At 54.3% G+C, this 27310-nt stretch overlaps 3 protein-coding genes across 11 annotated transcripts in view; 1 reads left to right on the plus strand and 2 right to left on the minus strand.

Moving 5' to 3' along the window:
- The window catches only part of IFT172 (intraflagellar transport 172), a 37143-nt gene extending 33601 nt beyond the window's left edge, over positions 1-3542 (minus strand). For both annotated transcript variants that reach the window (XM_014888209.2, XM_088162691.1), the window contains exons 1-4: positions 3403-3542; positions 3072-3215; positions 2881-2993; positions 2349-2388 (exon numbers count right to left, since the gene is read on the minus strand). In XM_014888209.2, the coding sequence (XP_014743695.2) occupies positions 2349-2388; positions 2881-2993; positions 3072-3215; positions 3403-3441 (336 nt within the window). In that variant the 5' untranslated portion in view covers positions 3442-3542. The remainder of the gene's footprint in view (positions 1-2348; positions 2389-2880; positions 2994-3071; positions 3216-3402) is intronic.
- Positions 3543-3584: 42 nt separating this feature from the next.
- LOC106860380 (low density lipoprotein receptor adapter protein 1-like) lies at positions 3585-10718 on the plus strand. Of its 4 annotated transcripts, none has more exons than XM_088162698.1 (9): positions 3585-3768; positions 5283-5425; positions 5936-6048; positions 6969-7083; positions 7458-7530; positions 7943-8055; positions 8953-9002; positions 9862-9947; positions 10110-10718. In XM_088162698.1, the coding sequence occupies exons 1-9, from the start codon at positions 3684-3686 to the stop codon at positions 10265-10267; spliced, it is 936 nt and encodes a 311-aa protein (XP_088018824.1). In that variant the 5' UTR covers positions 3585-3683; the 3' UTR covers positions 10268-10718. The 4 variants fall into 4 exon arrangements, with proteins under 4 accessions (XP_088018824.1, XP_088018825.1, XP_088018828.1 ...); XM_088162699.1 differs by having other exon boundaries at positions 9907-9947; XM_088162702.1 differs by having other exon boundaries at positions 9910-9947.
- A 1452-nt stretch (positions 10719-12170) lies between these two features.
- FNDC4 (fibronectin type III domain containing 4) lies at positions 12171-23641 on the minus strand. 5 transcript variants are annotated; one of them, XM_014888220.2, is made up of 7 exons: positions 23452-23640; positions 20938-21186; positions 17402-17517; positions 16699-16903; positions 15774-15863; positions 14430-14563; positions 12171-13475 (listed from the first exon to the last, which is right to left on the minus strand). In XM_014888220.2, exons 2-7 carry the CDS (start codon positions 21017-21019, stop codon positions 13440-13442), a joined length of 663 nt encoding a protein of 220 aa, XP_014743706.2. In that variant the 5' UTR covers positions 21020-21186; positions 23452-23640; the 3' UTR covers positions 12171-13439. The 5 variants fall into 5 exon arrangements, with proteins under 5 accessions (XP_014743706.2, XP_088018831.1, XP_014743711.1 ...); XM_088162705.1 differs by lacking the exon at positions 20938-21186 and having other exon boundaries at positions 12171-13472; positions 23452-23641; XM_014888225.2 differs by lacking the exon at positions 20938-21186 and having other exon boundaries at positions 23452-23641.
- Positions 23642-27310: the final 3669 nt, after the last annotated feature.

A 27310-nucleotide genomic window follows, 5' to 3' on the forward strand; every position in this document is an offset into this window, starting at 1 on the left:
GCTGGGGCAAAGTAATTGAGCTCAGGAGGACTATGGGAGGGCAGCAAAGTTATACAGATGTGTTCAGTTTGGAGCTCTTTTGAGAGTATTACTTACTGAGCAGGTGCTTGGCATGTCACGTCCTATTTGCGAATGTATAAAATCATGGTTGTTTTAAAGAGTTTTTTGCAACAAGTATACAATATAATTTCATTGTGACAACTTCTGTAATAGCTAAGAGAATACTTGTCCGTTGAATTTTTATTTGATGAATAAAAAAAGTCTTTATTTTTTTATTGATGAGTAAGATGGTTATTAGACACTACCAAGTAGGTGAGGTAGAAACAGGCTCATTAAATCCAAACCAAAGGTATTCTCAAAATTTGAGGTGAGGTCAGAATGAATAAAGCTGACCACAAAACCCAGCTGTAAGAGAGGGCCAAGAAAGTTTATGAAAGCCCTTCACATCTATCCTAAAGAACCCTAGTCAGTAAGAAGGCTTGTGTGGGCACTGTGCCACCAGCATCAGCCTCACTGTCTCTCTGTCCCATTTTAAGCATCTGGGACTGCTTAAGATACATCTACACCCTTATTTCTTCATTTTGTCTTCCATCCCTGCTCTGATCATTTATATCAGCAAACATGGCTACAATGAGACAACAAAATGTCTCAAGGTAACCAAACTGTCCATAATTTAAGTGGCCAGCCAATGACCAAGACCCATTTTCATTACCCATTTCCCAGGAATTTGTGTGTTTCTCTCATTATCTGTCAGACTCTTGTTTTCCACTCTAAGACAACAGCTTGGGAACGAGCCTCACACAGTGGTGATGTGCTCACTGTTTGTTCTCCCGGCCCTCACAAGAGGCTTGGCTTGCCAGCGTGATCACACGCTGTCATCACTGTGTGTGTAAGAGGTTCCAGCGGCAGGAGAGAGGAAGGGAGATCAATAAATGATCTCTCATATTGACTGAACATCTCAAAAATTTGTAAATAACAATATTTAGTTACAGGAGAAAGCCAGACAGTGGTAAAACCCTAGACATATAGCACCAGAGAAAAGAAAGGATTTATTGTGTTACAAATGGTAGAAAAGGCATGGGGAAATGAGAGAATGAGTGAAAAAATTACTGATTTCTACATTAAAAATACAAAAATCTGTACATGTGCCATGCACAGCATCTAAGCTTGTGAGAGGTGAGCAGGCCCCCGGGCTGGCAACTGGAGGGGCAGGCAGCAAGCAGTACACAAGAAAGAGCTCTCCAGGAAGGCTAAAAGTGCCCACACCTGGGACAGCCACCCTGTTCAGGAAAGGAACAAATGGACACGAAGCTCCTGTCGCTCTCTTTTCCTCATGACACTCTATTCTCATGACCACTCAGTGCAGCAGATCAACTACAGAGAAACTGGGGCTGACCAGCAGCTTTCCTATAGCCAGAGACACAGAATTCCCTGGGCTCCCTGGAGCAGTCAGAGCACTCACAGTGCTAGGCCATGGCTCAGCTCTGAGATGCACACTGTCAATCCAGAGGCTGAGGCTGCCCTTCACCTGAGAAAGCCTGGCACAAAGACTCCAGCAACTCCATCAGAAGCTGCTCTGTCTATGTCTTCTGGGTATTTGGACATGAAGGATGATTCCTCCTACCCTGCAGAGAACTTTCTTGGTGACACAGAGAATATGGGGTGATGGCAGTTGCCTGAAAAGCCTGGGGCATCTGCTGGACATTTGCCTCTGAAGGTGGAAGTAGTGAGTGCACTGTATTTTCTCATTCTGATGGCTTTCTGTGCAAGGAATTCATAACACTTTTGCCTTTGCCAGACAAATCTCAGGGCAAGCCTTAGCAAATACCTACTGGGCAGAATGCTCTCTGACACAGGCTGGCAGAGCCAGAGAAGCAGAACACAAAGGTAGCCAAGAAGCAAACCTGACAGAAATCACAAACCTGAGGCAATTGAGCATGTGGAAATTTCAGTTTGAATTCTGCACACTTTACTTTTTAATAAGGCACCTTGGAGTTTAGAGCTGCAAACATGTGAAAAATAGTTGGGCTCTAAGTGTGTCATAGTTTTCCCTTTCAACTCCCTTAACTCCTTAACTCCTAAGTCTGTCCACTGATGCCTAAAGTAGTCCCCAAAGTTTTGTAAGTGATTGCATTGATCGTTCAACAATTTACTCTGTTGCACCGAGGCATTAGGACACCTCTGAAGCTTGATGGGCAATACGTGCCTCAGAATTTAGAGATTCTCTTAGGATCTTTAAAGGTCAAGTACAGTTTGGCCAAGTACACCTGTGAGTATGAGCAGACCTCTCATTGTCTTTTCCTACATATCTCGGAGAAAATGGTGTCAAACAAAAATCTGAGTCTCACCGTTTGGATGAACTTGTTGCATATCACCTTCTTGTCACCCCTGCAGAAAAATATAAACAAAAATTACTACCAGCAACACTACAGATTCTGGTCACCTTACTGGTTATTATCTAGTCTAGTTGGTTTTGCCAAACAAAGACCCCTCGAAGTTTTGCATGCTGCTAGTCTATCACAATTTTAGGCAAAAAAATCAAAAATACCCCCAGCTTCTGAGCTTCCAAAATTCTGGTGAACTGCCTTTCTTCGTGCCATTAGCACAACTCCTGCCAACAAATGAGGCTGTAGCGGGGCAGGTGTGTGCCATGGCTCCACAACTGGAGGATGGAAACACAGGCTCCAGCTAGCTGCATGCACAGCCCGGGCTCCATAAGGGCCCTGCGGAGAAAACCTCACCTGCCGCTCCCCACAGACACCTGTGTGACTTCCTGCAGGCCAGGTGATGGGCACTGCCATGTGTGCCAGGGCAAGGATCAGGCTAAGGGAGCCCATGGCAGGGCGGAATGGAGCATGCTGGACCCCAGCGCGCACTCACCACTCCTCGCCGATCCTGTACACGTAGACAACGTTGTCCGTCTGCCCGATGGCCAGTTTGGTGGAATCCGGGGAGAAGGCCATGCCTTTGACCACGTAGCTCTTCCTGCCGTACTGCGGAGAGGGTCGGTGTGACCATGGGACGCTGGGGTGTCCCAGCGCTGCCCGGCCCATGCCCGTGCCTCGGCTCACCTTGGCGTCTGCCGGTTTGGTGGAGAACTTGTCACGCCGCTCGCCCTGCTCGTCGTAGAGCAGCACCACGCGCTCCGCGGTGCACACAGCGAAGCGGGCACTACTGGCGGACCAGGCCATGCAGGTCACCCGCGCCGTCCCGTCCTGCGGGCACACACAGCTCAGCGGGCACACAACAAGCCCCGGCGGGCACACACAGCTCAGCAGTCACACCACAACCTCAGCGTCGCCGCTACGCGTCCCAGGCCGGTCAGGGCCGCTCTCCCCAGCCCGGCCTGGCCCGGCCCGCTTCCCCGCGCCCCGATCCCCCCAAAGCCCGGCCCGGCCCGACCTGCGGGGCCAGCAGGGTCCGCACGTGCCGCAAATGCATCGCGCCCTAAGCCGGGCCCAGGGCCGGGGCCGGGGCCGGGATGGTCCCACGGGCCCGCTCCGCTGCCGCCGCTCCGGGGCCCGCGTCGCCCCGCCCCCGCTGCCGCGGCAACGCCGTCGCCTCCGCCGCGCTGACGCGAGTGCGTCGATCCCGCGGGGACCGACCCCCTCCGGTACACCGGCAGGGATCGATCGGCTCGACTCGACTCGGCTCGGCTCGGCTCGGCTCGGCTCGGCTCCGCTATGGAGGCGCTGCGTGCGGCGGGGCGTGCCGTGCTGCGGAGCCCGCGCCTCGCCCGGCACGGCCTGGGTCTCCGCCGGCGGCGCAGTGAGTGCGGACGGGTGCGAGGGTGGGGGTCGGGCACGGCTCCGGGCGGGGAGCGCGCAGCTCGGCGCAGTCGGGCTCGGAATCCTGCCGCTGCCTGCTGCCGGGCAGTCTGAGGGGCCTGCAGGACTGAGGGGGCGGGAGCGGCCGTAGGGGTAGCTGGGTGAGGGGAGATGAGGGGGTCGGGCCGAAGGGGCCGGGGTACTGCCGGCCGCGGGGCACCGTAGCGCTGCAGCTTCTCGCCGAGCCCTCCCTGCTCCGCTGCCCGGGCTGTCGCCTCCTGCCCCGCTTGTCAATCGAGGCTGGAACACGCTGCACTGCACCAGGGACCTCCCCGGCCTCCGCGGGCCTCGGGCCCCTCGGGCTGCCGCGCCTGGTCCTCTGCGAGTGTGCCAGACCAGCCCGTGCTGTCTGCGGCCCGGCAGGATCTCAGACCGACCCTGGACGCACTCCTGGAGATGTTCAAGGCTAGGCTGGACGGGGCTTGGAGCAGCCTGGTCTAGTGGAAGGTGTCCCTGCCTGTGGGAGTGAAACTGGATGAGCTTTAAGGTCCTTTCCCACCCAAACCACTCCATGACTTCATGACCTTGCAGACACCCTGTGGCACAGGAGGGCCACGACTGGCTGTTCTCAGCTGCCCAAGGCTTTGCTGGAGCGACAGCACTTGCCCTGGCAGCCCTGGTATACAGGGACTGTACTCAGAGTTCAGAGTCACACAGGGTTCTGCTGCCCAGGGTGGAGGTCACTGCTACCTGCATGGCACCAGGCAGCCTCCCTGATAGTTGTCACTTGTGCAAGAGTATGCTGTGCAAATAAGGTTTCCTGATTTCCCTGTGGGCTCAGATTATTCCAATTATGAGTTGGACCCTTCTGCAAGTGTGCCAGTAATGCTCAGGGAGCAAATCCCAGGGAAGAGGTGAAAATAACCCTGAAAAGTATTAGCTTAGTGTGAGCAGTACATACCTTGGCAATTCCCATCTCTTTCTTAACAAAGCATCTCAGTGGTCCAGTTGCTTCCCAGTCACTTCAGCTTGGATCACAAGTGCTGACAAAGCTGCCCCTGCCCTGGCAGCCTGCTGCTGCAGATGAGATCCAAGAGGTTTGGCTTTGCTTACACTGGGCCAGTCTGGAAAATTTGAGCTGACCGTGGCAGTGAATGCTGCTGCTCTTGAGGTGTGCCAGCAGCTCAGGTAGCTGAGATGAATGCACTACAGAGAATATTTTGTTTGTAATGAAACAGATGAGCAGATGAGACCCAGGAACCCAAGGTTTCTGCAGACAACAATGAGGGCTGCAGCATCCTCAGCCCTGTGCAGATATGTAGGAGCTGTCTGTGCTGACAGAGCTTGGACTTCCAGGACTAGAGGGTGAACTGCCCACTCCTCTTCCTCTTATGAGAGTGTCACGGGGCTAAGAGAGTGTCCTGCTGGGGGCAGGGAGCCATGGGTGCGGTGGCCCTGGCAGGACTAGCTGTGGGGCTGCTGGCACATGGCTTCTAAGGGCTTTTGTTTTTGCAGAGCTTCCTGAGAGCTGGGCTGATATGCAGGAGCCACTGCTTGAGGGGATGTGCTTCACCCTCAAGTATCTGGGCATGACACTGGTAGAAAAACCAAAAGGAGAAGACATGGCTGCTGCTGCCATCCGCAGGATCGTGGCCACGGTGAGACCCAGTCCTGGGGCCCTGGTGTGCTGGGGTCAGAGCCCAGCCCCTGCACTCCAGGAAGTGCCTGTGTCCTAGCCCTGAACTCCAGCGAGGGACTGTGCCTCTCCCAAGAGCAGGGTGGTGTGCTAGAGGCTACTGGTGTCTGCCTGTGTGCTGTGGGGAAGCTGTCTTCCTGCAGGACAGCCCCAGCCACCTGCTCCCACACCTAAACCTGGCTGGGAGTAGAGCTGTACCTGCCACAGCACAGAAAGGAGGGTGAAGTACTGGGAGAGGTGGGGTCTGCTCCTTCCTGTCTGTGTGACAGTGTGAACAGATTTGAAGAGTGTTCTGTGCAGGGCATGCCTGATTGCCAGGCTTTGCTGTTCCATCCCTACAGCAGGAGCCTTTGCAGCAAGTATCCAAATGAGTGATACTGTACAGAGTCTGCGGGGCTCCTTCCAGCAGGGGGGCGAGGTGAAGACCCTTGCCAGGTTTGCAGAGAGATTGCTGGTGTTTTTCCACTGCCAGGCACGGGTTGGAGCTCGCAAGTTTCAGAAGGTGATTCTGACAGTGTCTCCAAGGGGCATCTCACTGCAGGATGCAGACACTAAGGAGATGGTGGAGAACATCTCCATCTACAGGTGGGCATGTCATGGGTGTGGGCTGGGTGTTCCAGCTGAAGACTGATGGGAATTTGAGCAGCCAGGGAGGGCTGAGCCTTCTGTCAGTAGTACCTTCAAGCTTAGGTCTTTCCTTGGCTTCCTGAGGCCTGTGCCCTCTCTCTGCTGTGCTCCCAGCACTGCCTGAGGCTGAGTGTAGACAGGGTCCTGGGTGGCCTTGAGTTCATCAGCCCATCCATCATATCCCTGTGCCCTGCTTGTCTCTTCTGGCATTCAGCAGGATTTTGAGGCTCATGACTGGAAAGCCCCAGAGTTAGGACAGGACTGCATGTCTGTCTCCATTGCCATGGGACCACCCTTCTGGCTGCAGAGTACCAGAAACTGCAGCTTACTTGGGTGGGCTAAAGGCATTTGCTCTGAAAGCTGATGTTGATTTCTCCTGCTACCACTTGTCCTTTGGCTGGGTTGGATGGCTGTGGGTGCTGGGGGTGCGGGCAGTTAAGTGTGCAGTCTGGTGGTTAAATGGGAGGCAGAGACAGGACATTCTTTGCTGCAAAATGTAGGTCTCAGCAGCAGAGCTGATATGCCAGGTCAGACCATCTCTCTGCCTGACCTTCAGCTGTTGTCCTTGGAGGCAATCACCCACCCTTCTGTGCTCCTCTTGTTCCAATGCTTGAGTTCATACACTGGGTTGAGCTGGCCTTCAGAAAACTACAGGACTGTCTGGGATGGCACAGGAGGGAGTGCCTGTGGATACAGTGATCTCTTAACTACTGCAGGTACCAGGCAGCCTCTGGCCCTTGCTGGGGGTTTGGGCTGCCTGGTCAGCTCGGGCAGGTGAAAGCCTCAGGTTGCCAGCAATGCTTGCTGTGTGCTGGAAGTGCAGCAGAAATCCCGTGCCGAGATCCTGGATTGTCCTGACAGCTCTTCTCTGCCCACAGGATCTCCTACTGCACAACAGACAAGCTGCAGAACAAAGTCTTTGCTTACGTTGCCCAGAGCCAGGAGAGTGGGGCATTGGAGTGCCATGCGTTCCTCTCACCCAAGAAGAAGATTGTAAGCACTTGCCTTTTGCTCTTGGCTCTGCGAGGTGTGGGTGGGAGCAAGGGCTTGCTTTCTTTCCCTTCAGCGAGGGAAGGCCATTACCTCTATGAACCTCAGCTGGATTTGGAGCAAGTGTGCTCGTGTGCTGCAGAGGCGGGGAGTGAGCAAAGGGGGATTTCCTGTCCCAGCTCCTGAGTGTCTGCTCTTCGGGGTGGCTGGCCCCTAGAGGCAGACAGACACAGAACTGAGCTCCGGCCTTCCATCTGTGTGTTCTGCAGAGAAATGCAGCAAGGGATGCTGGAGGGTCTTAGTTTTCATGGCAGTGGGGTTATCCTGGATTGAGGGCCCGGATGGAAGCAAGCATTCCCTCTCTTTCATGTACACAGGCCCAGGCTGTTACTCTGACTGTGGCCCAGGCCTTTCAGATGGCACTGGATCTCTGGGAAGCAGCACATGCAGGTAGGAGGAATTTCTTAGCTGCATCTCTCTGCATAGCCCTGGAATCAGTGTCTCTGGTGTGAGACCCTGTCCTGGGCTGTGTGGAGGGGAGATGGCTTGCTGCCTGGCTGGTGAAACACACCAGGCAGGGAGAGTGTTGTCCTCATGGTTGTGTTCTCCGCCACTCCCCCATCTCTGGCTGGGGTGGGAGGTGTACCTGCTATATGCTGAACTGCTATGCATTGCCTGAGCTGTAGCCCAGCTCAAGGCCTGGTGGTACCTGCTGTGAGCACTGACCCTTCACCCACGTTTGCATCCTCCTGCCAGCATAGCAGGGTTTCACTGTTCCTCACCCACAGTCTTGCCTGTACGTTCCCAGCTGGGCTTTCTGCAGGTTGCAGGCACTAACTCTGCTGCTTTTGCCCTGTCCCAGGCTCTAGGCAGGATCAGCCCCTTCACCCTTCATGTGTCTTGGAGAGCAGTGAGCCCGGCAGACCCCGTGAGCCAGCCTCCCCAGGGAGCACTCCCTTCACACACCAGTTTGGGGTACAGTATGAGCAAGTCAGGCCCATGCCCAGGGCTGTCTGGAATTAGGGCAGGGACAGAGTGACCCCTCTGCAGCTCCCTGCTCCTGCCCTCTCAGAACCCAGGTGACACCTGCACAGCCCACATTGCACATGGCAGCCTGATGTGAGAAGGTGCCCCGTGCTGTGTGGCTCACACAGCAGGTGCAGTTCCTTGGTGTCTGTGCTCCAGGAGCTCTGCTGTCAGCCCCAGTGCTGCTGCAGCCTCAGCCATGCTCTGCTGGCCCTGTCACACAGGAACCTGGGCCCTGGGCTGTACACCTGGTGTCATGCCTGGGGTGAGAGCTGCCTCTGAAGGAGAGGACCCTTGCATCATCATCCTGCCAGCCTGGGCTAAGGCTCAGCCCAGCCCATCTGCACTGCACCTCCTGGCCACAGCAAGTGGAGCACTGTCATACTGGTCTCACTATGTCCCTGTCTGGGAGCTTCTGGATGCTTGGTCCTTGGCCTCATGCTTCCAGTGTGAGTCCAGCCTGGCAGTGCCTGGGGTTGTACCTGTGTGCAGCCTGCTCCTGGTAGTCTCTGTCTGCCCTTCCAGCTGCAGGGTGTCCCGGGGCAGAGGTGTACTGTGTCAGCAGCTCTGTCCGCATGGTCCATTCTCACAGCTTATGTTTGAAGCTTTGCACCTGCAGGGGACATGGGTCGAGCTATGGCCTGTGTGCCTAAGCCCAGAGGGTTCTGGCAGCCCAGCACTCTAGCCTTTCCCCCACTGCTTGTTTGGAAACCTTTGTACTGTGCCTGGGGAGTGACTGTCTTGTGAAGGGGCCAGACGGGGTCTGAGCAGCCCAGTCTCGCTCCTGGCAGAGACCTGCCCATGCAGTGAGATGTCATGGTGGGGTTTTGTTTGTTTGCTTGCCAGGAGGAGGAGGAGGAGGAGGAAGATGATAATGCCAGTGAAACCTTATCTGGGTAGGTGGTGAGCTGCTGCATGTATTCAGAGATCTCTCTGATGAACCCTGTCTTGTTTCCTTCTCTGTGCCTCATGCAAGGGGAGCTGCTTGGGTCATGGGCATGGTGAGATCATGGAGGAGAGCTGTATGGAACCAAGGGGGAAGCTTCCTGGTCTTTGTCTGCTTCTATCAGCTGAGAGCTCAAGTGAACAGAGGGTTGAGTGGTGGAGGAGCAGAGCATGCAGTCCGGCTTTTGCAGCAGAGATACGGGGGACAGATGCCCAGGATGCACCTAGAGATGTTTCTTTGTTTCTGCCAGTCTTTGCTGAGGCCACCCTGTCCAGACATGCCTCTCACATGGGACTCAGTTGTCCCTCTTCTCCCACTGATTTCTCTGGCAGCTGGGCCAGGATGGAAGCCTGATCATGCTGACTTCTGCGTGGACTGGGGCTGTGGGCTGAGCTTGATGGTGTATGTCCTGTGCTGGGGAGGAGCTGATGGAACGGTCCAGCAGCAGAGGATCAACCTGCGGATCTGCAGAAGCGCAGGTGGTGGGCCTTTGAGGCCCATTCCATCATGGCTGTTCTCCATGTACATGGCAGCGAGCACCCAGCTGGGTTCTGAGCTTGGGTTGAGCCAGTGTCACCTGGGAACAAGTGTGTGCACAGGCTGGAGCTGTACCTGTAGCCCAATGAACACCACCCCTTTGGATATAGGGCTCCTGACGGGAAGGAGATACAGCTTTGCAATCTGGGGACAGGCTGGCCTGGGAAGAGAGTTTGGTAGCAAGGGGGCTTAGGGCCTTCTGCACTCCCAGCGCCTGCTGCTGCTGTGCCATTCCTGCCATGTCAGGGTCATGAGCATGCTGTGTCTCTCAGGAGGCCATGCTTGGGGTATGATGGATGCTGTGTTCTCTTCCAAAGCAGCATGGAGGAGCTGGGGAGGGGAGCCCACAGCCCAGCAGGTAAGTTTATTCAGTGCTGCATTGGCTCATCCTCCAACATGTCCTCTGTAAGGCAAGGGGAGGCTGATGCACACCTGGGAATGTCTGCTTCCCCTCGCAGGCTGTGCTGGGCTCCCAGCCATACACCTTATGACCCATATCTTCCTTTCTCTCACTTTCCAGAACTAATACCTCTTGTGCCCCCATCAAGCTCTCCTACAGCACAGCTACTGTGCTACCGCCTGGGGCCACCCCCGGACAGCTGGATGGTGCTAGGAGGGGTTGGAGACTCCCCCAGCACTGCCCCCAGGACTGCTGGCCCCAAGACTCCCCTGGGCTAAGCCAAATCTCTGCAACAATGGAACAACCACTCAGGATTCACCCTGTGCCTGCACCTGGGCCAGCCGGTGCCTGCTGCTGCCCTGGCACTGCCCTCCTGGCACGGGGGCTGCTGGCACTGCTGCCGTGAAGTGCACAGGCTGCAACACCTGCTCCTTGTCCTGTGCCACCTGCATGAACCGCCTCGAGCTGCAGCTGCTCCCAGCCTGCGCTGGGGGTCCCGTGCTCCTCGCTCTGCTCACTGCCAGGCCATGCAGGACCACCCTGCGTGCTCTGAGCCTGACTGATGCAGGCAATGTACACCTCAGGGAGCAACAGCTCTTGGCCTGGAGCGGTATGCGATGAAGGCCTTGCCCCTGCAGTTCAGTCCCATACCCTCTCACAAGTGAAATGGCCTGGTTTTTAAAGGAAAACTCTGCCTTTATAGAGAAATAAACCGAGTTTTTTACTGTTGTCATTTGGGTTTGAGTGCTGGATGGGTGCCATGCATAAGCCTGCAGGGTACTGTGTCTCCTGCACTGCCTGTTGTGCCCCAAGCTCATGGGGCCTGGAACTCCCACATCTTCCTTGGCTGTGAGCCCCGAGGGAGCAATTCCTCCTTGTACTGAGGGCTGCCAGGGCCCAGGGTGCCTTTGTGACTTGGGAGGAGCAGGTTCAGGCTGTGCTGTACTGGTGTCTTGAGCACCTGTGAATGTCACCTGCACTGACAGGAGCTGGTGCTAACCACACTGAGGCCGGGGCAGACACAAGCCCTTGTGTGCCAGCTGCTCTGAAGTGTCTCTGTCCTGCTGCACCCCAGCTGTGCTCTACAGAGGCAATCCATGCACTTGAGTTCCTTCCCCAGATGGACCAGGGGAGGCTGCAGCATGTCTGCTTTCTTTGGCAAGATTCTTTGCCAGCTGTGTTCTGGCCAATCCCCTCAGTGCTGGGTTCCTGCCACATCTCTGCACAGCTGCCCTTCTTTAAGCTCGTGGCACTGACAGCCCAGCTGAGCACTGATCATTGGCTGCAGCTGATGTGGCAGGGCCAGTCTCTCAGCAAGTGGCATAGGCTCTGGGGAGACCTTGGGTGCCATGGATCAGTCAGGAGCTGTGCACGGATTTTTTACTTGAGGTTTTGCACATTGAATGTGGTTTCATGTCTTTTCTCCTTCAGCTGGGAGTACAGAATGACATGTAATTTGTTAGGGTGAGCAGGTCGTTGTCAGGCCCTCAGCTTCCAGCACTCATCTCTGCACTTCCCTGCCCTCCTGCACCGCCATAGTCTGAGAAGTGGTGACTTTGGGTTTGATTTGGTTTTGGTTTGGTTTTTTTGGTGGTTTTTTTTTCAGAGGGAAAGGGCTTTTTCCTCAACAACACAACCTGATTTTACATTTAATGTCAGACTTGTTTTCCTTTTTTTATTTGGTCAAAACCTCTGCATTTTGACTTTGTTTTTGTACCTTCTCTAGTTCCTCACCTTTGCTACACAGTCTGATCCTTTGATTCTTTGTGTGTGCCTCTGGCCTGGCTAAAATCTCATGATAGCAGGTATGTCTGCTATAACATTCAAGACAGAACTTCTAAATATTTTCCAGGGCACTAGAACATCCTTAAAACTCTTGTATTTCCCTGACAGCTCTAGTTTTTCTAATGTACCTCCTTAAAAAGAGCTAGCAGGCAAAACAAGGTGTTTGTGTCTCTGGAGCTGTGGCCATGCTCCCTGCAGCCCAGGTTACAGCCCAGTAGCAGTTGCATCCCACTGCTATGGTGCTGTTGCTCCTCAGGTACCCCTGAGGGCCACAGGGGTGTGAAGTGACCATGGAGGACCTCCAGCTCTTGCACAGCACATCTCCTATGGGCCAGGACACATGCATTCAAGCATTGTACATGTATGCATGCATGGACACACACAGACACCTGCAGCTCTGATGCTGCCTTTGAGCCAGGATGCTTTTATTGAAAAGACCCTGCCACAGGAGTTGCTTATCCTGTCCCTTCCCCGCCTAGTCCTGCAGCAGGAGCTGAGCAGCACCTGGAGTGAGAAGTCCTGAAAGTGCTTTTACTGGGAGATTTATTCCTGGAAGACACTGGATCCTGTGATGCTTGAGTCCAGGGCTGCAGAGCCTGTCTGTGGCAGGCTGCAGAGCAGAGCATGGAGGAAGAGCAGCAGCCAGGGCAGCAGGGAGCCTCCTTGTTTCACCCCATTCCCTCCAACTGAGACCTTGCAGGCCTCACCACATTGTCTCCTCCAGGCAGCACAGGCACTGTGCTGCTCAAAAAGTGCTTGGCAGCTCCCCTCAAACAGCCGGAATGTGCCAGCACTGAGCCCTGCTGGGGACATAGCACAGCCACAGCCGTGCCCTGACACTGCCCACTCCCCCAGCCCCGGGGGGCTTCCACCAGCACTCCCTGCCCCAGCTACAGGCTCTGCGGGCTGCCCAGGCACTGGGACAGCACCGGCTCCTCATCGTCCCTCGTGGCTTTGTCCTCTGCAGTAGACAGAGAATTTGAAGCCCCTGCACGGCCATGACGGGGTGCAGTGGAGCCCTGTTCTCCAGCAGCAATCCACTCATCCCTGTGCTGGCTGGGCCCAGCTCCACAGACAAACCCTCCTGCCACCCGGCCACAGCTCTCCTGGCCACAGCTCTCCTGGCAGAGCCGGGGCAATGCCTGCACTGCCTTGTTCCCTCAGCCCCAGGGCCCTGAGGGGAGCAGCTCCTGCTCTCTGCAAGCAGCCCCCAAGGCCAAACAGGCAGCTGAGAGCAAGGTGTGCCCCCCGATGCTGGGCAGGCGTCCGGTGCCCACAACTGCATCCAGGGCTTTGGCCGAGCTGGTGCACAGGGACTTGGCCTCCCCTCAGGCCACTGCATTGGCCCATCGGCTCCCCTCGGCTCCCTCCCACCCCAGCCGCTGGTGTGGCCCCACCTGTCCTCAACTGCATGCTTTCCACCGGGAGGGGAGGAGAGCCAGGTGTGTGGGATGGGCAGAGCCATGCTCTGCATGCATGGCTTGGGAGCTGGCTCCGTGCACGTCCCCAGACAGGTGCCCTCAGGAAAGCGGGAGTTCTGGTAATGTGGATCGATCGTCGCATGCTGAGTTCCAGGCTGTGCGCCTGGTGCTGCCTCTTCTTCCAAGGCCTGCTTTGGCTCTGGCAGGACACCCAAGATCCCAAATGGTAGAGCTGGTGTTGCACTTACACCTCGATGATATTGACCGAGGGAGATTTCTTCTATGAGAGAAAAATCTGCTTTAAGACCCTGCTTTGCTGCACCCTTGGGATCAGACCTGATGTCAGAGCCTCTCAGCCTGTGGCAGGCATCAAGACCAGCAGACCAGGGTCAGTTTGGAGCAGGGATCCAAGAGGGATCTCTTTGGCAAGAAGTAATCAGCAAGCTGAAAAATCTGGAGGAGGGGAACTGGGGACTTGAAGTCCAATCAAGAAGTTTCTGCTCCTGACATCTACTGGAAACAAAGATGTGGGATCAGTGGGGCAGCCAGGCAGCACAGTGAGGGGAGTTCCCACCCTTGACAGAGGCAGCAGATGAGACACAAGCAAAGGCCTAACATATGGTCCCATTAGAGCATCAGGGCTACAAATCACTGTCTTTGGAAGGTAACAAAGGGAGAAATGTCAGGTGCTCAGAGAGCAGCTAGATGAAGGTACTGCTCCCTCGCCATCCACAGCCTGGCACAGCACTTTCATCAGGATGAGGAAGGGGCTCTGGAAAAACTTGTGTGGTGATGACCCAGAGCCAGCTGCAGTGAAGGCAGAAAGTGAGCAAAAGTGACAAACCAGTGCAGGAACCGTGAGAATAGCTGCCTAGCATGTCCACTCCTGTGTGAACAGGCAAGAGCCAGACCTGTCCATCAATGCAGGAGAGGTGCAGCCTTGGAGGGGCACAATGAAGGGTCTGTTACAGTCAGAGGTCAGGTACCACCCTGCAAGGCAAGAGCTATCCCAGCTGTTACATCTTGCTGTCTCTCCAGTGTTTCTCCTGCAATCACCCATGGGGCACATACACTGCCCCAGAGACCAGGGCTCACTGAACCCTAAAAGCCCTCAGTCTTTGGGGTGAAAGCACAAGCCGGGGTGTTTCCATTTCTGGAGCGAGACAGACTCTGTCCAGGCTGCAGCCCCAGCAGATGCTACATGCCATCCCTTCTGCCAGCCCTCCCCACTCACCTTGCTCCGCAGCAGCCCTCCACTTGGTCGTTCTGGCGTGCTATGCTCTGAAGACGGCTTTGTCTTCTCCTTGTTGTTGTTGGAGTCGTTATCCTTAATGATATCATATTGTCTGCAGAACAGGGCGATCACCGCTGCCCAAAGACAGACTGGATGAAGGACTCCCTCACAGTGGCTGCCTCAGCATCCCAGCTGTAGGGCAGTTGTGCCCAGGGCTCCTTGGGGTGCTGTAAACCCACACCCCCACCTGCATCAGCCTGCACCACCCCAGGTACCTCTGCACATGTGGCCAGTTTCCTTGGGTAGACAGGCATGGATGTGGCTAAGGCCATTGGACCACACACGAGGTGCTCAGCACTCACCAAAAGCAGATGCTGAGGCACTCAAACAGAGACAGTGAGGTCAGTGGGCAGCTGCGTGGGTTTTGGAGTGTCTCCAGCAAGGCATTAAAGTTACTGAGCTGGTGCTCATGACCGTCACAAAAGCCAGCCTTTGCCTTTGTCTGTGCAAACTGGCTGTAGTGTCAGTCACTCTGTCATGCTTTCACAGCATGCATCTCATGCAGCATATCCCACACCTGGGAACCCTGGACACAGGAGTCTGGAGTGATGCCCCCAAGTGTGACCATGCTGGACTCACTCAACCCCAGTGTGTGTGTGATAACACACAGGCACACACAGACTGGGCCTGACTCCTCCCAGCTGGCATTCTGACACATCGACCTGTGCCAGGTGTCAACTACCAGCAGACATCTTGTATTTTTTTTCCAGTGCCCTAGGCCAGGGCAAGGAGAAATTTCTGAAAGATACAACTACAGAATCCACATTTACTGGGAAGGGAGCAGGGGATCAATGACTTCCCATTCACAGCGGCTCCACATGCCACAGTCAGGAGCTGCCTTACCTCCTAGGCTCCCATGCTCCCAGGGCAGCCTGCTGCCTACACTGGCTTTAATTGTGCCGTAGAGGAGCAAATTACACTTTATAGCTTTAGCACAACTGGGGCACAGCCTCTGCCAGCTAGTGCAGTAGTGTTACCAGTCATGACATCTAAAGCCCAAGCAACACAATCGTCACTGTCAGTTGGAATGCTCCACCCTGTAATTCCAGGTCCCATTCTGTCTCCTGCTTTTCAACATACTCCAGGCAATTACTGCTGAGCAGTGGCTGCAGTTACTCCTTTTACCCCACTGGCTCCAGCACCTACAGAGACTCAATGGACTTACTAGAAAGGGTGCCAGACCCTCACCAGTGTGCCTCTGCATTCTCTTGAGCCACACACTCTTTTTGAACCATGGACTGTACCTGAGCCTCAGCCCGCCAGAACACTGCTTGTGGCACTCACCTGCCCACATGAGCAGCACAGCCACAATGATAATAATCTCGCCTGTTTGCAGCTGCCGGTCTTTGTCCAGCCCTTCCATGGTGATGTCACCTGCAGAGAAGAGACCCCAAGCAGGGCTGGCAGCAGATACCCTCCCACTACAGCAACACTGGAGGATTTGAGAAACTCCAAAGGAGAGAAGCCCACCTCCCTCAAACAAGGAAGGGTGTGGGGTGACATCCTATCTGTGGCTTTCCTGTGTCAGATAAACCATCCTTGCTACAGAGGTAGTCCAACAGCTTGTTTGGGTTCATGTAGAGACTGCACAATGCATGCGAGAAATCGCTAAGGTCTCTCTCTACACAGCGACCAGGGCAGGTCAGGTCAGTTTAACACAGAAGTTCTGAGGAAAGTCAGCCATCTGCTTGCCCTGCCATACTCAAGACCCCTCTCATGGTTAGTGCTGAAGACAGACTCCCATGCCCTCTATGGACATAATCTCTCTTGGATTCCTGGATTCTTTCTCACGGACCAGCATGTAGGCAACCCCAAGGCAACACAGATACGAGAAGTAAAGGAGACCATGGCGCTCTGTCATTCGTCCTTTGGTAACTTGCAGGCTGGGAGATCTGAAAAACTGTTCAGTACTGGCTTCCTACAGGCAGCAGCTGGGCAGGCCCCAGCAGCTGTCCTGGCCAGTCTGCCTAGCCGAATAGGTGCCAAGACCTGGGATAGAAGGGCTGCAAACCATGGCTTGGGGACATTATTGTGGACACATAGTGGACACAACAGCAGCCTGTACCACCCTGTATGTCCCCAGCAACCTGTTGCTCAGTGCAGCACCTTCCTCACTGGTTGCTGAATCCCTGCCTATCTGCTGTACAGGCCTTCAGGTGTGTGTGGCCCCAGCAGCAGCACCTGGAGGAGCTGGAAGGAGGTGCCTCACCTTGGTTGGAGCTGTTGGAAGGCAGGCGGTCGGTCTCCTTCAGGGTGCGGAAGTGGACACGCTTGCTAGCCTGGCTCTCCCCATACAGGCCAATGCTCTGCACCTGGATGATGTAGTCAGCATCCTCTGCCAGGTCCCACAGCACACAGGCACGGTTGGTGGTGTTCACCTCACGGATGAAGCGCTGCATCTGTCCGTCCTGCCTCTGCCAGAGGAAAGAGCTGTCACCCCCGGGAGGCTGCTTCCAGCTGCACCAGGCACAGGCCCTCAGCTGCAGGGCTATACCCTCATTCCTCCCTTCCCAGGCAGCCATCCACCCCGGGGTGGGCCAGACTGGCCAGCACTGTCTATTCAGCATGCCTGCATGGCCTGAGAGCCAGACACCTCCCTGGAGAAGCTACCATCATCCAGGGCTGCATAAGTGGACCAAGGCAAGCAAAGAAGGGTTATGTCATGGCTGACCCACCATCCTTACCTAGAGAAATCCCAGGGAAGCCATTGGAGGGACTACCCCCAATGCACCCACAGTCTTCTGCCTCCCACCAGGATGGATGGCTCAGGTGGGAGCCCTGGCAAGGGCTGCTCAGCAGCAGTGATGTCCTCGGGCAGATGCCAGAGGAGCCCTGGACTGCGGCAAAAGGACCGACATAGGAGCATGCTGGTAATCAGTGTCCCCAGTCCCCTGGGGACAGATCCTGGATACCTGCTGTAGAATGGCATAGCCGATGACCACGTCTCCTTCTGGTACGTCCCAGGACACCGTGGCAGAGTTTGCCTTCAGCTGTGTCACAGTCACGTTGACAGGGGATGGTGGCCTGTCTGGGTGAGCCAGGCGTGGACCGCAGCGAGGCACAGGAAAGAGGCAAAAGATGTCTCAGAACAGGCACTCAGCCCTGAACATCACCACGGGGCCTCTCCAACACCTGCCAATTGGCAGCACGTTGGCTAGGGCTACAGGGAGCACCTTCTCTGGTGAAGCTGTCCCCAGGAGTGGCACAGCAGGTGGAGAAGCCTGGGCCCTGCCAGCAGCAACACATGCACAGCACGGGCTGGCAGGCAGCTGCCCACTCTGTGCATGACGAGTGAGAGTTCTGGGGATGCCCCAGGGATGGGCATGCCACAGATGCCTGGCACACCATCCAGAACTGCGTAGGAAGCAGCCCAGATGCAGCAATGATATACTCATTGTGACAGAAAAATGGGGCACCTTGGAATAAACACACTCTACGACTCAATCTGGCCATCTCCTCTGCCTGGAATGACTCCTTGCTGCAGGGCATGGGGAAAGGCCAATGCCAAAGGCAGAGCTGGCTGTCCCAGTAATGCCTGGAAAATAGAATAGATCTTCCCAACAACATTAAGAGTGAATATATAAGCAAACCTTTACTTGAAAGCTTTCAGGTACACGATATAGCAAAAATTATTGTGCTGTAGTAATGCTACAATTTTTATAAGGCTAGTTGATTAGTATACTTATCATATACAGTCCAATTAAAAGGTTAGTTAGTTAGGTAATAATTTCTGGAGTCCTGCCCTACTGGGAGCAGTCCAAAAGTTTCTCTTGCCCCACTTTTGTTATGCCTGGTCCATATTCTGGCTGGAAAACAGAACGTCCTTGTAGCTGTTCTCTTCTTGGAATAAGACTAAACAGTATTTTTAGAAATGTGTTTATAAGATTAGCTTATTGTTCCTAAATGTAGGGAAGAAAGATAGGAAAAGTACTAGAAGCTACAACCATGGATTAACAATCTACATAGCCACAAATATATGAAAAATATAAAAAGCTAAAAATCTTAGGCATCACCAGCAGTGCAGTGCCATTGGCTGCAAAGCTGTCAGCAATGTTTGGCCATTGCTGTTCTATGGAAAGCCAACCTGACTGACCCATGGTCTCCACCATTGCCACTTTGACATTTCACAGCACTAAGAGCACAACAGGATCCCACACAGTCCTGCACACAAATACAAATTTTGTCTGGAAGCTAGACACAGGAGCACATGAAAAACAGTGAAGCTGCTGTCTGTGTGTTCTCACTCCCCACATATAGGTCAGTGACCTTCTACAAGCTGCCTGTGTAGCAGCTAGGGTTACAGGGTCAGTGCTGTGATTTATACAGAAAAAGAGTTCCAGGGGGCACCTGAGAACAAGAGAAAGGACAACCGTGACACCAACAACAACCTCAGTTAGAGTGACTGCAAAAAAAGGTGATTTTTGCAGTCCAGCTGTTTAAGTGCATTCATTCACATCTGAATATACCCAGCTTCAGATCAAACCAGAGGAAGGCTGTGGTTCCTGCTCTGAGAAATTCAGGGTTATGGTCTGCCAAGGGCAATTAAAAGAGAGAGGAGAGCCCAGAAAACATGTTCTAAGAGAGACCCTGAGACTGAGTGTGTCTCCAGAAGTTTGACACACCACTAGGAGAGAGGGATTGCCAGAGACAAGGACACCACAGGGTTCTGTTTTTCTCCTTCAGAAAAGGAGTCTGGAAAACTGGAAACAATTCAAAGATACACTCAAATATTCTCCATCCCACAGAGAGTGTATCTCTGTAGAGTTTTGCCCATGGGGATTGGTTCATTCCTAACCTATAAGAGGGAGGGAATCTAAGCCTTGTCTGCATGCACACACTGTTTATCTACAAGCCAACAGCTAAACAGGCTGAACAAAGCTGCAGACCCAGCCTTGTCCATTGCCTGGGGTGTATGTACTGTCAGCACAGGAGGTGAGCTTCCTGTAGATTAAATTATAGAATCATTGTGGTTGGAAAAAACCTCCAAGATCATCAACTCCAACGTTTGACCGAATAACCCCATGCCCCCCAAACCATATTGCAAAATGTCATGTCCAGTCATTTCATGAACACTTCCAGGGGTGGTGAATCCACCACTGTCCTGGGCAGCCTGTCCAATGCTTAACCACTCTTTCAGTGAAGAAATTGTTCCTAATACCCAACCTGAACCTCCACTAGCGCAACTTGAGGCCACTTCCCCTTGTCCTGTCACCTGTTACCTGGAAGCAGAGTCCAACCCCCACCTGGCTCCACCATCCTGTCAAGGAGTTGTAGAGAGTGAAAAGGTCCCCCCTGAGCCTCCCTTTATCCAGTCTGAGTTCCACCAGCATTGTCAGCCACCCACCAGACTTGTGCTTCAGTCCCTTTCCCAGCTCTGTTCCCTTCCCTGAACACGCTCCTGTCCTTCAGTGTCTTTCTTGTTGTGAGCAGCCAGGACTCGAGGTGCCTCAGCAGTGTCCAGCACAGGGGGGAAATCACTGCCCTGGTCCTGCTGCCACACTACTGCTGACACAAGCCAGGATGCTCTGAGCTTTCTTGGCCAGATCATGTTTAACTGCTGTCAACCAGCACGCCCAGGTTCTTTTCCATGGGGGCATTTTCCATCCTTGTCTGGTTTTCCGCCCCAGCCACGGTTGGTGTCAGGTCAGCTGCTCAGCTAACGGCCGAGCTCAGGCAGCACCCTGTCAGCCAGCAAACAACTGCTCCCTTGTGCTGTCCCAGACACAGGCATTTCACATTCTGGGTATATGGGCTGCACGTTGTCTTCAAGCATGAGAACAATTGTCCTAGGTTACCCCTAGTTAGGTAGTTAGCTAGGTTTGTGCTGGCAGATATAATGGGGTCAGAACAGCCCAAGAATCCAGTGGTGGAGATTGGTCCAAGATCTGATTTGGTCTGCACCAGCCAATATGTGCCCAAACCATGGGCATGGCTGGAAAGCTAGGACAAGGCCAGAAAACCATTCCTCACAGGTAGCACTGATGTGCCTCCCTCTTTGGAACTCATGAGTTTAATACCATGGATATGACCAGACCTTGCCAGCTGGCCTCGGGACAAGAACAAGATATGGTGCTTCACAGGATACATCTAACAGAATTTTAAAAGTCCTGAATATGCGTGATGGGGGCAGTTTGACTATCAACCTTTAAGGGTATGTGAGGAAATTAAAGACAGGGTCTGATATCTCTGCGACACAGAAGTCTGTGGATGGAGTTTATTCAGCTCTGCTCAGGAATTTTCTAGGCTTCTGCAAGGCACCCAGCCTGTCCCAGCTGAGATTTTCAGTCTGGGGATGCTGAGACATTGCCCTGGTACTGAGTCACTTGATGATTTGAGAACAAAGGCACCAATTCACAAGTCATGCTGCTGAGTCCACACAGGTCTAACAAGTGTTCCAGCTGTATTTAGCCAGAGCTTGCCCAGGCCTTGTGCAGAGACTGTCACTCACCAGTACGAGAAGGGTGAGAGGACATGGGGGCATAGTGGAGCCACAATGCACATGGCTTGCCAGTGCACCACACCTCATGCATCCTAGGCACACTTGCTGCACAATCCAGGCCAGCAGCCCTGAGACTCTGTGACAGGAGACCTGGTGTCCAGGCTACAGTTCTGCATTAGAAGAAGCAGTGTTCCTTGAACAGTTTGATGCTGAATGAACTGCAGAAAATGCATTTCTGAGCTCACAGGATTTGCACACCTGTCAGGAAGAGACAAGACAAGAAGCCTCAGAAGTCAAAACTTGAGAAGTTCACCCTGGATACACAGAGCAATGTTTAATCTCAATCACCTCTGCTCTGGAGACAGGCTGGGAGAGCTGAGGTTTTTCACTATGGAGAGAATGCTCTGGTAAGATATTGGAGCCCTTTCCAGTGCCTAAAGGGGCTCCAAGAGAGCTGGAGAGGGATTTTGGACAACGTGACAGGACAAGGAAGGGATGGCTTCTCACTGACAGAGGCCAGGGTTAGATGGGATATTGGAAAGAAATTGTTCCCTATGAGGGTGGTGAGACCCTGGCACAGGGTGCCCAGAGAAGCTGTGGCTGCCCCTGGATCCCTGGAAGTGCTCAAGGCCAGGTTGGACAGGGCTTGGAGCAACCTGGGATAGTGGAAGGTGTCATTGCCCATACCAGGGGAGTGGAATTAGATGGGCTTTAAGGTCCCTTCCAAACCACACCACTGTGGGATTCTATGAAATTCAAGATGAGACTTCAAAGTTGATACCAGACCTCCAACGGATAAAGTTTGGTATATAATCCTCACATTTCGTCTAATACTGTCCAGTGTGCTCTGCACCTGAGATCAGAGCAGCTTTGTGCCAGAGCCGTTGCCATAAAGGTCTGTGAATGCAAGGGCTCCAAAAAGCATGCTCTCTGAAGCCAACACATTCTGGCTATAAAGTCAAAATGGTGCTGAGCTCTCCGGGAAAAGTGTGCCACTGTTCAGCTCAATGAATTAACTGCTAATGATTCTACATCACTTATAAATGATCCAGCTCCACTTTTTATTAAAGCTGTATTACAAAAGGGGCACCCCCACAGAAAGCACAGTCACTTACTTAAGGCCTGGCACAGGTTTTGTCCTGTCTGTACAGCAGTGTGCTCCTTTTGGGCCTGATTAAGGGGTAGGAACGGCTAGCAGCACTGCAGCCTGTGGCTGGACACTGGGAGGGATGGCCAGTGGGCAGTTGAAGGGATAGTCAGAAGGCAGTAGGAAGGATGGCTGGTGGCCAGTGGGAGGGCTGGCTGGTGGGCAGCTGGACATGGGACCACATATGCCATGCATCCTGGCTCCATGGCTCAGCAAGGGGGCCTGACAGACACCCTTCACGAGGGATCATATTGGGAACAGCACATGTGGTGCTGCAGAGGGATGAGGGACGGGGCACGGCTCCACTGGTGCCCTCCCAATCCTGCTGTGATCCTGAGAGTGGACCACCCCTGCCCCTCGGCCCATGCCCTTGGGGCTACTGCTCAAGGGCACCCAGATGTTTGCCCAACTTACTGCTGCAGCAGGGAGTAAGCACCAGACTGCACATCTAAAAATAAATGGCCCCTTTTTCACACCCCTGACTGCATCTTTTCCTGAATCCATCAGTACGTGTTTTGCAACGCGGCAGAATGTAGCAGAACACGTCTGGTACTCGCAATTCGATTTGATATCTCAGTGACCTGCCGAGGGGCAAACAGCGGTAAGCAGCTGCTGACAGCGGGCCATCCCGGCGAGTCAAAGGACACAAGGACAGCGGTACGTCGGGTGCACTGAGCTCGATGTTCCTGCGAACACCGGCAGTAAGGGAGAGGATCCCCGTCTCCGGGCCGGCCCCAGCTCGCCGCAGCCCTGAGTGTCCCTGCCCGGGGCCGGAGCTCCCTCGGGGCAGACGGGACGCGAGGGCCGCGCTTCGCAGAGCGCCTGCTCCGACCCGCGGCGGCAGCCCCTGGGAGCCCCGGGCAGGGTCCCTGAGATCCCCCGGCAGGGTCCCCGGGAGCCCCGGGCAGGGTCCCTGAGATCCCCCGGCAGGGTCCCCGGGAGCCCCGGGCAGGGTCCCTGAGAGCCCCGGGCAGGGTCCCCGGGAGCCCCGGGAAGGGTCCCTGAGAGCCCCGGGCAGGGTCCCTGGGAGCCCCGGGAAGGGTCCCCGGGAGCCCCGGGCAGGGTCCCTGAGAGCCCCGGGCAGGGTCCCCGGGAGCCCCGGGCAGGGTCCCCGGGAGCCCCGGGAAGGGCAGCGCGGCAGCAGCCTTGTCCCGGGGAAGGGACGCGACACGGTCAAAGGCACAGCGGACTCGGAGGCCGCGGCGCTCCAGGGGTGCCCGAGGAGTCCTCGGAGATCGCGGCGAAGGCCACGCCAGGGATGCAGTGAGGCCGGAGGGGGCATCTGGCCAGGACCGCAGCCCACAGCAGGGACGGGCGCCCGGCAGGGTCTCCCTGCCCGGCGGGAACGCGCAGCTCCGGTGCCCTCCCGCACTTACTGGCTCGCACGAAACACAGGTCGCAGCCGAAGAGCACCAGGACCGGGCTGATCATCGCCGAGACTCGGGCCATGGCGGTGGGGGCTGCGGCCCGGCCGGGCGGCGGCCCTGGCACCGGCCCGGCTCCCTGCACCGCGGGACGGAGCGGGGCCGAGCCCCGGCCACAGCGCGGGGGGGCGGAACGGCCGCCGGGCCCGGCCCGCCCCCGAGCAGCACCGCAGCGGCTCCGGCACCGCAGCGGCTCCGGCACCGCCTCTCAGCCGTGCCCCGGAGCGGCCGGCACCGCCCCCAGCCCTCCGAGCCTTATCCCGAAACCACCGGTACCACCCCTACCCTTACCGGACCCCTGGAAACACCAGCGCCTCTCCCGGTGTCGTTCTCCAGTAAGCCCCAAGGCCCCGTTGCAGGCTGCGCTCCCTGGCAGGATACCCTGACCGTGCACTCTTCCCATGCTGCACCCCCAGCAGCTCCCAGTGCCAGCTATGTCCATGCTGTACCCCAGTAACCCCCAGCGCCCCCTCTCCTCAGCACGGGAGGCTCCACGCGTGTTCTGGCCCGTGGGCCCCGGTCACGCACACGGCAGCGAGCAGCGCTGATGTCACGACTGTTCACCGACAGGTGCCGACATGCGGGCTGGTGCCCCCAGTACAGTCCCACAGCTCCTCTGCACCTGGGGGTGCTCTGACGCTCCAGGGTGCTCCTCCACGTGTGCCTGAAGACATAGGCATTGGGTCTGCCCCATCCCCAGGAAAGGCAGCCCTGTGGGTGTGCCTAATGAAGCAGTAGAGAAATAAGAAAATGAATCCAAATCATCCTCCATTACATTACAGCAGTAACCTTCTGCTTTCTGTGAGCACTGAAAGGAGTCGTCGAGCCAAGATGGCATCTATGGTTCCAAAGAGGCTGCTAAGGTGGCTCATCTTGGCTGTGGCTCCTCTCTGTCCAGAGGCTCCTCTCTGTCCAGCTGATGTCCTTGGCTGCAGACTATGTTGTCCTGGACCATAGCTGGACCAAATGGCAGCTTAGACCATGCCCTTGGATGAGGTCAGCCTACGTACATGTGTGCATATGTGGGCACAGACATCCACAGTTCAGTGCCTTAGAGCCCCTAAAAGTCTTCACTTGGTCCCTTCAAAAGGCCTTTCCTGGTTATAGGAGAACTGGTCTGTGCTTTGGGGAGAGCTGTGGAAGACCAGGGTAGTCACGTTGCCATGCGAAGGATTTAACCTGCAGTGACTGTGTGCAAAAGGCAAGTTCCAGCTAAGTGGAAACTGAAACTTGTCAGAATTTATGTTCACTATGCAGCTGCATGGCAGGTGAGGTGATGGAAATGGTCTCATCTGAGTTGTTCAACGCTGCTTTTCAGATGCTCTTGGCAGATCAGAGCTGCCTCTTTCCTGTGCTGAGCTTCATTGCTGCTGCAGTTCACAGTAGTGAGGGGGAGGGTGAGCCTGATACTGCTTTCCCAGCAGAGTCCTGTTTTGAAGCTCCTTCTCCCTCTATCTGCATTATGGGGAGGGAACTTCAGGAAAGCCAAGGGTAGAGCTGGCAACTGTAAAACTGTGACTGCAAGTGGTTTTACAGGAACAGTTTGCCAGTTATATCTTCTCTGCAAGGTCCATTCTCACTTGGTTGCTGTGAGAACCACTTGGTCATTGCAGAGCTAGTGTAGGTGTTGATGTTGACTGCTCCACAACCTGTCTTTGGCACTAGGCAAGGATCCCTGGCTTGCCCAGCACTGCTCTGGCCTGCACAGGAGTGCTCAAACATGTTATTTGAAAATCTCAGTGCTGTCACCGTTAGGTATCAGTGAGTAATGCCATTTTTTTTGTCTTGATAGCAGAAACAGGTGGCCCTTAGCACTGTGGGACAGTTTATTCTGCATCCTTCCCCCAGACTACTTAAAAGTGGTTCAGGCTCTATGTCCTTGCCCTGTGCTCCAGAGTGCAGCCCAATTGCTTGTGCAGGGTGCGAATTATGATGTGATTGGGGAATTTTGTGTCTGATCACCCTAGGCATCACTGTTGGCTGGCTGGCATTCCCAGGCTTCACACACCTTCCAGATCAGTGTTGGATATGGGAAAGGACATGCTGTGCCACTTAGGACAATCCTGGAAATTCAGTGACTGTGCACGGGATGCATGGTGTACTTTGGGAGCAGGTGATGGCATTTGCATTTGTGGGTTCAGTCTATAAAAAATAAATACTGAGAGTGCAAACTTTCCACACACATTTAATTATCATTTGAGCATTTGGGATTTCGGCCAGGCAAAATTCAATTTGCAATCACAAATCAGGAACTAATGCATCTAAATTATATTATATGCCTTGCAGTGCCTTGTGCTTAGAATTCAGTGGGGAAATCCAGCAGCAGCCTCAAGATCCCAGCCTGACCTCTACAGCCTGGCCTGCAAGCTCCAAAGTCCCAGCCTGCCCCTAGCAAATATGAGAGATGTTGGCAGCAAAAGAATGTCCTGCCCATGATGCAGGAGCCTCCTGTGCCTGCATCACATCACCCTGCTGTCATCTTCCTCTGCCTATCAGAGGAAAATACTAGCAAGGACTCCCAGCACATCAGGAATTGACCTCTGCCACTGGGAAAGGTTTGGATTGCTGATATGCCTGTGCAGAATCTGCCCCATACTTCGTAGTGTATAAATGTTATTCATTAAATGAAACCCACAAATGATGCATGGGTTTTGTGTCCCTAATCTGAGCTTTAGTTAGCTGCTAACTAGTGTGAGGTGAGCATTCACTGATTTATGAGAGCATGACATGACCTGCAATAGCTGGGTCCTGACTTGGGGGTCCTGAACCTCTGTGACTGTTCCCCTCCTGGGCCATAACACTCATGCAATTATTTCCCCCATATTCTGGCTGCTCCTTTTTACTGCTCCAGAGCCTCCCATGGCCAGCTGTGACCTAGCTGTGCATATAGAAGCAGCTGGCCACTGCAGCTGTGACTCAGATGGCCTTTTCCTGGTGAGGATTGCCCTTCAAACAATTGCTGGCTGGCCTAGAGGAGGGCTGGGCAGGGTGTGAATGCCAGACCTGCCCCTGCACCCCCAGACCCTGTCTCCCATCCAGCCCTGTGCCTGCTCACCATGTCCTCTCTCCAGGGCTTCCTGGCTGCTGCTTCACATTAGCTGTCTCCATGTCCACTGAAGGAAATGTTCACAGCTGTTGTGAAGGTTCATTCATCCACTTTGTCATGTCTTTGTCCTGGCTGCTGTATCCTCCATTTGTCTTCCATGGAAGTGGGAATTAACACACTGACTCCCTGTGATAATAATAATAATAATGGAGGCAAAGGTACAGCAAACCACAGGTATTTTCTATAAAGCTGCTACAGGGAAGTCCCCTGTTGTCCTCAGCCGAGGAACAGGCTCAGACCTGTCACCAGTCTGTGGATATCAGCACTTTATCAACACTTCATGACTTTATTAAATGTGGAAAGTCAATCTGCTAATCGTTAATACACACTAATCATTAATAACTCCTGATCTTCCTTCTGTATTTATTTATTTTGTGATGGGATCTTTTTACCATCTGCTGCATAATTGGATTTGGGGAATTCAGTACTGCCCAAGAACAGACATTTATACTTTCTATTATCACAGGGTATTGTGAAGTCAAGAGTTTTGCCGTGTAATTATGTGCATTGTGAAAAGTAATTTATTTTCTTGCATTTAGACCAGATGTCCAATTACTTCTGGCGCTTTCTAGCTTTTATTGTAAGATACAAGTAATAACAGTTTGCTATCTGTCTGTACTGCACCATCTGCAACACACAGGCCCTGCTCATCTTTCACAGTTGATCATTTCTTTTTTACCCTTTTAATATGGGACAGCTAGACAG

This window comes from Sturnus vulgaris, chromosome 3 (genome assembly GCF_052056855.1).
Source record: "Sturnus vulgaris isolate bStuVul1 chromosome 3, bStuVul1.hap1, whole genome shotgun sequence".
NCBI lineage: Eukaryota > Metazoa > Chordata > Aves > Passeriformes > Sturnidae > Sturnus > Sturnus vulgaris.

Excerpts from the sequence above, each read along its gene's own strand:
- LOC106860380 (XM_088162697.1), top strand. The coding sequence starts at position 3,684 with ATGGAGGCGCTGCGTGCGGCGGGGCGTGCCGTGCTGCGGAGCCCGCGC. Across the intron at positions 5,426-5,935 it reads TCCGCAGGATCGTGGCCACG|GCACGGGTTGGAGCTCGCAA; the intron begins GTGAGACCCAGT and ends TTCCACTGCCAG. Across the intron at positions 8,056-8,952 it reads CCTTCACACACCAGTTTGGG|GAGGAGGAGGAGGAGGAGGA; the intron begins GTACAGTATGAG and ends TTTGCTTGCCAG.
- FNDC4 (XM_088162703.1), bottom strand. The coding sequence starts at position 21,019 with ATGCATGAGGTGTGGTGCACTGGCAAGCCATGTGCATTGTGGCTCCAC. Across the intron at positions 17,518-20,937 it reads CTCTCACCCTTCTCGTACTG|ACAGGCCACCATCCCCTGTC; the intron begins GTGAGTGACAGT and ends TGGCTCACCCAG. Across the intron at positions 15,864-16,698 it reads TTCCAACAGCTCCAACCAAG|GTGACATCACCATGGAAGGG; the intron begins GTGAGGCACCTC and ends TCTTCTCTGCAG.